A 12,443-nucleotide genomic window follows, 5' to 3' on the forward strand; every position below is an offset into this window, starting at 1 on the left:
GGAGCTGGTTCCGCGCCCTGGCGTTCGGTGTTTCCTTTCTCAAGTGCCTCCTCATCCCCGCCTAGTAAGGAGCTGCCCCGGGCCTGAGGGAGGGTCGGTGCGGCCTGTCAGCCCCCCTACCCGAAGTGGTGGTTGGTTTCCGCTACCACTCAGGGCGGCCGCGGGTGGGAGGGGGACAGGGGCTGGCGCGGTGCCGCAGTTCCTGAGTGGCCCTGGTGTCCTGGAAGTCCTCGTTTGCTTCTGGCGCTTGTGGGGAGCGGGGCGGTGCTGCTGGTTCCTCCTCAGATCGTGTGAAATAGCTTTACTTTTGTGTTTGAGGATGCTTACAGACCATTCCGGCTGGCTGTTGTGCGGGAGGGCCTTTAAATGGGTTGAAACGTTAATGCTTTTTATCTTTAAAAGACTGTAGCTTTTTTCCTCAAAAGAAAAAATCCAATTGCTGTTAAAAAGTCACTCAGAACCTGGAATTTTCAGAAAAGGCCAAGCTAGAAATAATTCTTGTAGTAAAATTGCTTGTATATGTCCTTGGCACAAAGTTCCTGCAGCATCTTTGGTACTGTTTGTGTTACTTGACCAAAGTCTTGCCCTGGAGCTGATCTGTGTAGGTCTCCTTTTTATCTGCCTGTGGGGATGTGCTCTGAAATGTTTCTCCTTTAAGTGCATATTATGTATGTGACTCTTAATATAAACCTTCTGTAGTTATTCCACAGATTTTGAAGTACATAGGAATTGGCTTGCCATCACTCACAACTTACCGCTCTCGCAGTGGTACTATGAAGTAAGTGCATGTCTGGGTTTTTCAGCTGTGTAGAAATTTTAGGCATATTGGGGGTGTCAGCTTGTGTGACTGCAAGAGGAGAAGGGCTTTCGTTTGCAGAAAGTACATGTCATGGGTATTGATGGTTGGCAGCTGTATAGCAGTGATTCAAAAAAATACCAGTCATGATTTGTTGGCACTGTGTAGCTTTTAGTTTAAAAATGAGACTTGTTTGGGGAAGCTGCAAGTACTTGTGAAGGTAAAATGGAAAAGACAGTTAAGGCACATGGGTTATTAGGCTATGTAACACAGGAACAAGTTGAATGCTAGTCTTAAATTGCTGCCCTCTTCGCTCTTGTCGTTAATGTTACACAGTTACGATAAAGAATAAGTCATATAAATGGGTATACACATTATGAAATCAATCACTGTATTAAAGTTTTGAGCCTCTGCTGGTGCACTACAAGCATGCATTGATTTTTATCTAGATGAATCACCTTTAAGCTGATGATGGACTCGGCCTACACAGTTGGGTTTTAATCTATCTTACTGTATCTCCTGGAGCTCTAGGTTAGATATTGTAGTCTCTAATGCTCCTTCACATAAGCGTCTGGGAACTGTGTATCCAGGAGTAAATGACTGATGCGGGTCAGAACCTTGACAGGCTGGTCCAAGTCTGTAAAACATTTCTGTGTTGCTGGTCTGATCCCAGTGCCAAAGCATAGGATGCCTTTTGGCAGCATAACATAAGCACACTGATACCCCAGCCCAGACTGTTCTGTTCCTCCTTTCTCCCCTTCTATTTCCAAAGCCAAGGACTTACTCATTGGTCAGGGCATAATAACAGTCTGTGTGGGAAAGGACCAAATACTACTACTTGATCTTGAGAAGGTGTTATTAGAATTAAGACTTGTTAACTAATAAATAAAAACATTTTTGAGACTGTAACAAGACTGACTGTGCTGGTGATTCCTCTAATGTAGTCAAATATTCACTGTGAGCTACTTTACTGAGATTTTTTTTTAAGATCGGCCCTATTACTGTAAGTTGAATATGAAGAACAGACACTTGTGTATTGGTTAGGTGCAGATTTGCAATGTTTTTAAATCTTTCTACTAATCAAGAGATGTCTAATCCCTCTACCAGTGCTACAGAAGAACAACTCAAATCATGGTTGGCAGCATACAGCTGACTACTTTATTGTGAAGTTACTCTTAAATAGAGGCTAATGAGATAAAATACATCAGCTGATTTGCTGTGATGAACTGTACCTGAAGGACTGTAAATAGCATAGATTGTGTTAAATGATTTAATCTTATTTTGTCTTTAGGCAACTTCAGAATGGACCCTGGATTATCCACCATTTTTTGCTTGGTTTGAATATGTACTTTCGCACGTCGCCAAGTACTTTGACCCCAAGATGTTGGTTATTGAAAACCTAAATTACACCAGTCGTGCAACCATCTTCTTCCAGAGATTTTCTGTCATCTTTACAGATATCCTTTTCATATATGCAGTTCGTGAGTAAGTTTTGATGTTGTAACTTCAGGGACAGTGGGTAGTCTTTAATACATGGACTTCTAGACTAACAACAAATAGTTATTTGTACAAATAAGCTTGTAAATTAATGGAAATATCAAAGCTGCTGTCACCTATTCAGGCAGAAATTTAGAACAGGCCGCTAAACACAAGATAATTTGTTATTATTGGAGATGCTGTTGCTGTGATCAGATTTGTATGCATTCAGACATTTGCTGCTGTTTCACACATAGGTGTTTTGTTTCTGTCACTGCATTCATTTTGTAGGAGTTGCAGGGCAGCCTGGATGCACCCGTTTCTTCCTATTATGACTTTATTCTTCTAGAGTAGAAGCATAAAGGAAACTTGTGACAAAATGCCAGTATCATCTAATATACTAAGTCAATCTAATGTGTTTGGTACCTTGATGATAAACTGATTGTTCCTACTAGTATTTAGATTGTATGTTTTCAGTGTGTCCTGACTCTGTGAGGAAGTGCTTATCTCACACCTAAAGTGTAGAGCAGGGATATGTTTTGAGAATTATGTTGCCTGTCTTAAGGACTTGGCTGTAACAGTCTTCCCTCAGTTTATTCTATCTGCTCAAAATCTGGCCTAAAAAATACCTAAGCTGCTTTGTTTGTACTTTCTTTAGTTGAAACAGGCTAGATTGCATTGTGACTTTTTTTCCTTTTGTTATTTTGACTCAAAGATGCGTGAATGAGCTGGCTTTCTTAAAATGGCTCTACAAGTGATATTTCAGCACAAATCATCTACAACTTTTTAATCTGATCTAATATTGCTTTCAAAAATAATATGGACCATATGGCTTCACGCCGAAAAGTAATGAGATATTTTTTTAACCAACATAAACAGCTCATAATATTGGGAGAAGCCAGGAAGAGGTTAATGTACAGCTGAGGACCTTAAATACAACTCATTATGTTGTCTCCAGATGTAGCAATATGTTCATTCATGAGAATTTGATAGCAAACAGGTTATGACAAGTTTAGAGTTATTACTGAATGTGAGATTTGAACCTGAGACCAGGATACTTAACATAAGCTTTAGCATGTGGAAGGTACTACAGCAATGGAAATTTAAAATCTGTTTTTGACTAAACTTTATTCATAACACTGTCTTCTGATGAATTTAGCAAGAATATTATATCATTGCCTTCTATGTTCAGGTTAACTGCACTTATATCCTAAAAGCAACAACATTTTTGTTGGCTGTTTGAATTAAGACTTCTTTCTTCTGCTCCTGTTCAGGTGCTGCAGATGTGTAAATGGGAAACGAGCTGCAAAGGATATACTGGAAAAACCAACATTTATTCTTGCCGTCCTGCTCTTGTGGAATTTTGGGTTGTTAATTGTGGATCGTATCCTTTCAACCCATTGCTGGTTATTTGTGGTTTGTTTTTGTGGTGTCTTGATTTTTTCAACAGCCTGTTAAAGCATGTGGTACAAACCCATGAATATGATTTACTATCACAGCAAGTAGTGCTACTGTTTGTGTTTCTGGGGTTAGTTGAACAACTTCATGTTTTCATTAGAATTATTATTTGGCAAAATGGAAATGGTTTTTGGTCTGATTTCCCTGACTGCAGGAGGACCAGTCTGGCAGCAGCATGCCTGTTCCTGCTAGCTGCTCCTCTGCCTGCCTACAGAGGTGCCAGCCAAGAGCCTCTTGGTTCCTGGGTGTGGTTCTAGGTTTGTCCCATGACAAGGAAAACTTCTACAAGTGCTTTATGTGCAGGCTGTATTCAGATGGTTAATGCTACATGAGAATTAGCATGTTTTCTTAAGGCTATAAGAAGTTAATATAAAAATAGGATATAAATATAATATTTTAAAAGGATATTTTAAAAAAGACTCTGGTAAATCCAATTATTGTAAGTCAGTCTTGATGCAGTATGCATTGATCCTAGCTGAGGAGGGAACACGAGGAAAACAGGAATTCTTTTATAGCAAGGACTAGTTTTCTGACTCAGTCCTTGTTTAAGTTGCTTGTGTACAGGTGGTAGATAAGTGAGGGCTGCTGTCTCCATCCATTAACCAGAGTAAGGCAGAAACTAATATTTAAAAATTCAAGAAGTGGAGTATTAATCTTTGTTTTTGTGTCATATAAGTTGCATGATACATGTGTGGTCAGATTATTATGTACTAGTTAATGTACTAATACTAGTAGATTGAGTCTGTGCTTACAGGTATGGTTAAGTAATGACTACCTGTCTTTGTGGAGTGTGTTTAAGGTTACTTTCTTGATTTAAGTTCCATTTTAATGTATTGTTTATAAGTTTGAGTGTCCCCTAGGAAACTAATAGTAAAGAAAGCTTGCTTTATTCCTTTCTTGACTCAAGTTCAGATATTCACTTTCAGTACAATGGCTTTCTGTTTGGGCTGATGCTGCTTTCTGTTGCTCGACTATGTCAGGTAAACTTGATTAGCTCTCTCCTGTTTGTTGCCATAGGTATTTTAGGTGCATTGCTTCACTTCATTGGGCTGCTCATATTGAAGGCAATGGGAGTGGCTTGAAGTTGGTGTACTAAGTTGGATATCTCATTATCTGTTAAGTATGAGTGGAAAAGGAGAACTTGAAACTCACCATAATTGCTTGCGGATGCTGCAGCACTGCAGTTCTCCATGAGAAAGCTAAGTTCTGTGTTCTGCCTCAGCAATGTGGCATGGTTTCCTTTCAAGTCACTAGTCTTTAGAAAATACATCTCTGAAGCTGTGGGGAGGTGAGGCCTATCCCAGTTTTCCAAGTATTGTGACTGTAGTTCTGTTCTCTGTACCTGGTGTATGTAATGCTACCTGGTTTGTAATTTGAAGTAAATACTCATTTGCTTTTATGCCTTTGATAAATGTCCTGTCACCCTGGAGGTACAGCAGAGAATCATTAATATTTAGTGCAAAAGGAGAAAAGCTTGATCTTTGTTTTGATTTTCTTTTAGAAAAGATACTTGGAGGGTGCTCTCCTTTTTGCTGTTCTTCTGCATTTCAAGCACATCTACATTTATGTGGCCCCAGCATATGGCATTTACTTGCTGCGTTCCTATTGTTTTACTGCAAATAATGCAGGTAGGATGGGTTTTTCCTTGCTCGCTTTTGGGGCATTGTGGTAATTAGTGGGGCCTGAGGAAGACTCAAGACATGCAGATGCCATCAGAACAAAAGGGCTGTGGGTCAAACAAAAATCCTGTTTAGGGAGCAGAATTGGGAAGGTCTGTAAAAAGAACTTTGAAATTTACTTGTTTGTGTAAAATTTGTATTTCTAGGATGTTCTTTATAAGAAAAATCATCATGAACAAACTGCAGGTGGCAGTTTGAAACTATGACAATTATTCTGCGTCATAAGCTATTCCAAAGTCCTGCTTTCATTTTCTTATAGCACTGAAAAACATGTTTGATATTCCTCACATTAACAGAGAAGATACTTCTCTTGAAAGAGAAAATACAGAAAGTTTGTATAATGGAGAAGCTGCAGTGTGAGAAAAGTAAATGCAAACTAACTGTTGAAGGAAGCAACTGAATGTATTGACATAAAGGCCATGTGCTTATCTTGGATGCTGGCAATTCACTGTTAGCATGGGATGCATTGTCTCCCTCTCCACTTGTCACAGTAACTGTTTTTGCAATCTGTTGCTTCTTGTAGATGGATCCCTGAAGTGGAGAAGTTTCAGCTTTCTTCATGTAACCCTTCTGGGATTGATTGTCTGTCTTGTTTCTGCGCTTTCATTGGGTCCCTTCATAGTATTGGTAATAACTCCTTTTCTACCTGTTATTCCCCTGAACTGTTAGAAAGCTGTTACTAAAACATAAACCATGTCTCACCTGTTTTGTTTTCTGTAGGGACAGCTGCCTCAAGTAATTTCACGGCTTTTTCCTTTCAAGCGAGGCCTCTGCCATGCTTACTGGGCCCCGAACTTCTGGGCTTTGTACAATGCCGTGGATAAAGCACTAACGATATTTGGTACAGTATGCTATTCTTGCTATTTAGTGCCTAAATGCAGATAGAGGTATCTGGATTTTAGTCTTCCTTCCCCATTTGAAATGCATGTAGTAAATTACATTTTCAGATTGCCTTAAATCACCCAATTGTCTGAATAATCCCATGCATTTTAAGTTTCCAGCAGTAGACCAGAAATCCATCATTCCCCTCTGCTGTCCTTTAAAAGAGAAAAGACTTTGCCATTTACTTAGTTCAGCTACTCCTTTTTCTTTAACATTTATCAATTTGTGCTTCTTTTTATCTTTTCTTTTCAGGTTTAAAGTGTAACTTTCTTGATACCACAAAAATTCCTACAGCCTCAATGACAGGAGGGCTGGTTCAAGAATTTCAGCATACTGTCCTCCCTTCTGTGACTCCACTGGCAACATTAATCTGTACTTTCATATCTATATTGGTAAGAACAAGTAATATTTTTGAAACCTGATGTGTTTTGTCCCCCGTAGATTTTATTAACATGCACTGCAGGTGAATTTTAATTCCAGGGCAATAAACTTTCCTTAAAAATAATTAAAAATATTAGGGTAAATGTGGAATTAATGTATTTCTTGGTACACAATATTACTTCAAGTATGGCTAAAATTATGCCCTGTGTCAGCTCGAACAGTTAAGAGATTAAAAGCAATCTTGGCTCACAACCACTCTGCATGGTGAGCTAGTAGTAACCTTTTGTGATACAGCAGTTGAACTAGAATGTGAATAGAGATACTGGTGGAATTTTGGGCAGCTTATGGTGTTTCTATCAGCATGAGCTACAGGCAGGTGTAGTGTTCTTCATGTGACAAGCAAAGAATTGAAGATTCAAAAAGTACGTGGATAATCTTTCACTCTAATGAGCAGCTGGGCTTTAATGTGAAATGTTTGTTTCAACAAGTTTATGTAGTAACTTTGATAATGAGTTTAGTGGCTTAGATTCAACGACAGTTCTTGCAATGTGAATAACAGGGAGTTGGCTGTAGTCTTTCAGTCTACTTTTTCTCTCCTGTCATAATGATGGAGTCCTTCAGGCTCTATTTGTACATCCGAATAAGTACAGTTCCTGCAGTGCTATATAATGCTTGTGCCACGCAAGCACAACCTGGGTGCAGTGGTGTTTATTAACATTGAAAAAATTTCATCAGGCAATGGCTTGTGTCAGGATTGTCAAGCTTTTCACTGAAGTCCTGTTTTTGCCTGTTGTTTCTAGCCCTCTGTTTTCTGTCTTTGGTTTAAACCTCAAGGGCCCAGAGGCTTTCTACAGTGCCTTGTTCTTTGTGCGTTGAGCTCGTTCATGTTTGGCTGGCACGTGCATGAAAAAGCAATACTCCTTGCTATTCTGCCTTTGAGGTAAGTGCATTTTGTATGTAGTAGTTGGCCAAACTGAACCTGCAGCCACTTGTTGAGGAATCTTCAGAGAGGATCACTCTGTGTTCAGTATATTTCAGAAAATGAACATGTTTATAGAATGCCTTAAGCTGCTAAGTTTTAGTGCGCTTCAAGTAAATTAATTTCAGGCACAATAAAACGTGGCTGCCTTTGCAATATAATGTGCTGGTGCTAGTACAGCATATGCAGTGAGGTGTTAAACAGTATCTTTTATGCCATACTAACAATGGCTTGTACTTTGTACAATAGTTTGCATTGATAGAAGCTTTCAGTCGAGCATTATTGGTGGTAGCTGATTCCTGTATCAGCTCTGTGGGGCACAGCAAAGCTTTGTACTTAGACATGATAGGAAGAACAGAAGCATATGATGTTGGGATGATTAAGCAACCAGTTTAGGAGTCTGACACAGGCCTACGCACTACATGCACCACTCTCTTGTGTCTCTTTGAATGCTGGGTTGTATTAAGATGCATAGTATACAGAAAATCTGTTTTGATTCAGATGCTTGATTGCTATTAGAATATTTTTTAAAAAAAGAAAATAAACCATGTTTATGAAAGAATGGGGTTCAGAATTTAGGTTGCATTTAGACTCATACTCAACAGTATTCATTTACCTTCCCCTTGAAGCCTCCTTTTCATAGTGACAGCTTGGGAGCAGGCTTGATAAAATGTTTCACTTATGATGTGGTGGAGAAAAGCAGGTTGGTTGCTTTAGTCTTTAGTTTCTCCCACTGCTATTACTGCTTTTGTGCAGTGCATTCATTGCACCTGAGAAGTCCAAGACCTATTCATTGTGTCTTGTGGCTTTGCCTTTTAAAGATAAATTAATCAGCTTGCCTAGCTTGAAGCATTTGACACTGCTGTCATATCAAGCTGAACAAGCATTTGTAGTTGATGAAGTTCTCTTTCTCTCTGAACAGTTAAGTTAGAGATCTACACCAGCAGGGACAAATGTGAAAATATTGTAGCCTTTTAGCTCCCAGGCAGTTCAAGCCTTGATGAGTGCTGTGTTCATATTTAAAATGCTAGGTAGATTGTTCAGGAGCCAACTGAGGAAAGGGACATTCTGCACTAGGCTTGGCAGGAACAGTATGTGGTTTCTACCAAAAGGACTTTATGCCTGCCTGGAGTAGAAGTGAGACCACAGTTCGTAAGCTGCCTGACCACTGCTGCTACAAACTGTATTTTCCTTGTTCAGAAGTTTAGTGAGATTTAAACTCCTGAAGTGAGAATTGTGGGAGGGAAGGAATTTAGCACTGGAAAAACCAATGGAAGGAGAAAACGTAGGGATGACAATGTTGGCAGCCAGCTGCAAAGGATGAAGACCATCTGTAGAGAACTCCAGACCTTTCTGATGTTTGTGTTCAGTGGGTGTGTGGTTTTCTGGCTGATTTTTTTCTCCTGCATTTTTATCTCTGAGGCCATATGGTTTGGAAGCAGGAGAGACTTCATCACAGGTCCAGTGTTTGGGGGGACTGGGATACTATGAAACTTTGACCTGTTCTTCAATCTCTTGTGAATTGTGTAGTATTTTGCTAAAATTAAGTTTCTTTAGTAAAAGACCAAAGCATAACAAGTTCTTGTCACTTTTAGCTTGTTGTCTGTTCAGAGAGCAAAGGATGCTGGCATCTACTTGATTTTGACAACAACAGGGCACTTCTCCCTTTTTCCATTGTTGTTCACGCTGCCAGGTAAAGTGTTTCCCTTCTTTTTGTGCTTTCATCTTACTGCTTTGGGGTTGTTTTCCAGAGATGATGTGCAGGTAATTGGTTTGGATTATTTTGTGTAGTAAGCTGAAAGTTGCAAGAGTCTGTATGTTGGCCTGTTTCTGTAAATACAAACTCTCCAATTAGTGAAAAGAAGTGTTGGTTTAAAAGGCTGTGGAAGAGGCATAGGCTTTAAGTTGAAATAGAGATGGAAAATTGTCATAGTCATTTGTTATCCCTCATTCTGCCACAGCTTGAGAAGCTTCTCCCTAACATAACCACATGAAGCAAAAGTTATAAAGACAATTTGAAACCACAAACCTAACAGGCTGATTTTCCAGCTGACTCCTACTTCATGCTATCAGTAATGTGCTTAAACTAAAAATCATGCAGCAGAATCAGTTAAATCAGTATGCGTACGGACAGATTTGTCTTTGTGACCAAAAGCTGTTCCTTCCTTCCTCCTCTTTCAATTAATCAAGGGTCTGTCTGCTTCACTTAAACCCTAGGCCATCATAGCTACGACAATGCTGTAACACTGTATTGATTATCATCCTTCTGGGAGAGTTCATATCCAGATATGCACACTCTTATGGTCTGATGCTGCTTACTTGGAGTAGTGAAGCTTGAGGGGAAAAAAAAATCAACTTTCTCTGCCTTTATTTTTTTTATCTTCCAAGCAACCTAGAACTAGATAGCACCAATTGATTGCCAGCCCTGTATTTTCTGATTTATTTTTTAAATAGGAAAATCTTATTTGCAGTGCTATCGTAAATTGTAATTATAATTAATGTGTTCATTATGTTTCTAGATAATTGAAGTGTATTGCAAATGCTTGGCATTTGCTTTAGTAAATATCTATGCTTATTTATAGGTGTCCTAAGCAGTAAAACATTTAGTTCTGTGTGGAGAAAATAATTAAGTTAGACAATGCAGTGTGAATAGTAGGATTTAAAGATACTGCAATCTATATGGCAAAAGGTTTTTGTAATTAATTTTTAAAGTACTTTATGTTCGTTGTGTTTCAGAACTTCCAATTAAAATACTGCTTATGCTGCTGTTTACTGTTTATAGCTTCTCTTCGTTGAAATCTCTATTCAGGTAATTAAAGAAACTTGTTCTAAACACCAAGGACAAAACCATTTCTTCTGTCACTGGGAATGGTGGTGTTGGAAGGTGCAAACAGCACAGAAAACTGATGCTGAAGTATCAAACTGAAGAGTTGCCAGCCAAAAGATGCCTCCTGAGAAGAGAACAGGGGCAGCAACAAGCCCTAAGTTAGGATTATCATAACACATCCTTGTTATGTTTGAATTGCAACAGCTACCCAGTTAGTCCTGGCAGGCTGCAAATCCCCACCTGCTTGCTGCGTGGTTAAAGCACAGAGACGTAACACTGTAGCTTGTGAGGATTTAATTCAGTATTGCAGCACTTAATACAGTGAGTTACTGGAAGACTGTTTATCCACGCCAGCAGTTACAAATACTGCTGTGCTTTTTTGCAGTAGTAATTAGTATTTTAATGTGTCGAAGGGGCAGGTTATAAATAAAACATACACTTACGAGCTGTAATTTGTCAGCAAATCTGCAAACACTTGGTTGTCAGAACACACAATTGCCCAAAGCATCCTGTGTGTTTTTGCACACTGCTGATTTCCTACCTGCTTAACCAAAGATAGTGTTTATCCTTTTAACCCTGTAGTCTTCGCTTTCCTATTCCCTAAACTTTTCCTGGCTAAACCAAGCTGTAATGAAAGTTGTCATAAATGCTAAACTGCTTTTTGTAGGTGATCTGCTTTCAGCCACTGTTCTTCTCCACTTAATAGCCCAGAATTCAATCATTCTGTCTCAAGAGCTCTAACTAAAAAGCTCTGTAGCAGCTTAGTTTGTCTAGAGGTGGAACTTTTGCAGATTTCTTGTTGCTAACTTTCTAAAACAAACACATTCCTTCCAGAAAAAACATGAATCCCCTTGTAAACTACCTGCAGTCAAAAACCTATCTTCAGTGCCCTTTTCAAGAGGCATTGGCTCATACATCCTATGGAAAGCTTACGAGAAGGGGGAAGAGGTTAAGATAAATTTGACATTTCCAGTCTTTGAACGTAGAACAACTTGAGTCAGACAAGTGTGTGTATGAGTCTCTGGTCACTGAAATGGTGTGAAGCAGAGCAGCTGATGAGATTTCTACTTGGATTCCAGGGCATCTTGGAATGTGGTGTAAAAGCCACAGGATAAGGAAATTGGCTGTACTCTGTTATCTGTGTTTGGTTTGTTTTTTCCAACTGAAACTCTTTAAATTGTTTTTTAAAGCTGTAATGTGAACCAAAGGGTGATATTCTTTACACTGGTCACCAGTGATAGCTGAAAAACAATAGTTTTTTTAGATAACATCATGTATTTTAACACTATCTTTTTTTTTTAATTCCTCTAACAGGAGAGAGAGGCCTCTCCTTAACTGGCTTGAAACAATCTACCTCGCCCAACTAGTGCCTTTGGAAATCTTCTGTGAAATTATATTTCCTCTGACTCCCTGGAAACAGCACTTTCCTTTTGTCCCTCTGTTGCTGACCTCTGTGTACTGTGCTCTGGGCATCACGTACGCCTGGCTGAAACTCTATGTCTCTGTCTTGACTGAACGAATTTCTGTTAAACAAAAAGCTGAGTAAAGCCTCAGTGCTGGGACCAGTCCCAGTTTTGAAGGGATTATCCAGCACAGTGAAGGGTTGTCACAAGAACATACAACTCTTGGTAAGACATGGCATATGTGTACCATCACCACAGGGGAAGTTTTTCTTCCAATACTTCTGTACTGCCCAACGAGGATACCTCCAACCAGAAGCGCATATCACAACAACATGGGATGCGGTGAGATGCCACTTGCTGTGGATGAACTGTGAAGCTTAACAAGGTCTAGATTTCTGTCCTGAGGAAAACCTGCCAGGCTTTCCCATTGCTGTTTGTATTTGAATAAAAATCACTGTGGCAAATTACAAGGGATCATCGCTGTGTAGAAGAAAGCGTAACTGCATTCTGTGGAATATGTACATTGAAAACTTGGTATTTTTGGTTTGAGCATTTCTTGTAG

The 12,443-nt window shown here is 39.3% G+C and overlaps 1 protein-coding gene across 1 annotated transcript; it reads left to right on the forward strand.

Moving 5' to 3' along the window:
- The first annotated feature begins 8 nt into the window (after nucleotides 1–8).
- On the forward strand, nucleotides 9–12,024 carry ALG8 (ALG8, alpha-1,3-glucosyltransferase). Its single transcript, XM_010194912.1, has 13 exons — nucleotides 9–64; nucleotides 700–778; nucleotides 2,088–2,281; nucleotides 3,547–3,656; nucleotides 4,643–4,710; nucleotides 5,232–5,358; nucleotides 5,933–6,036; nucleotides 6,130–6,250; nucleotides 6,544–6,683; nucleotides 7,473–7,612; nucleotides 9,247–9,344; nucleotides 10,388–10,460; nucleotides 11,793–12,024. The coding sequence occupies exons 3-13, from the start codon at nucleotides 2,178–2,180 to the stop codon at nucleotides 12,022–12,024; spliced, it is 1,317 nt and encodes a 438-aa protein (XP_010193214.1). The 5' UTR covers nucleotides 9–64; nucleotides 700–778; nucleotides 2,088–2,177.
- The last annotated feature ends 419 nt before the right edge of the window (nucleotides 12,025–12,443 follow it).

This window comes from Mesitornis unicolor, unplaced genomic scaffold, assembly GCF_000695765.1.
Source record: "Mesitornis unicolor isolate BGI_N332 unplaced genomic scaffold, ASM69576v1 scaffold38250, whole genome shotgun sequence".
In the NCBI taxonomy this organism is placed as follows: domain Eukaryota; kingdom Metazoa; phylum Chordata; class Aves; order Mesitornithiformes; family Mesitornithidae; genus Mesitornis; species Mesitornis unicolor.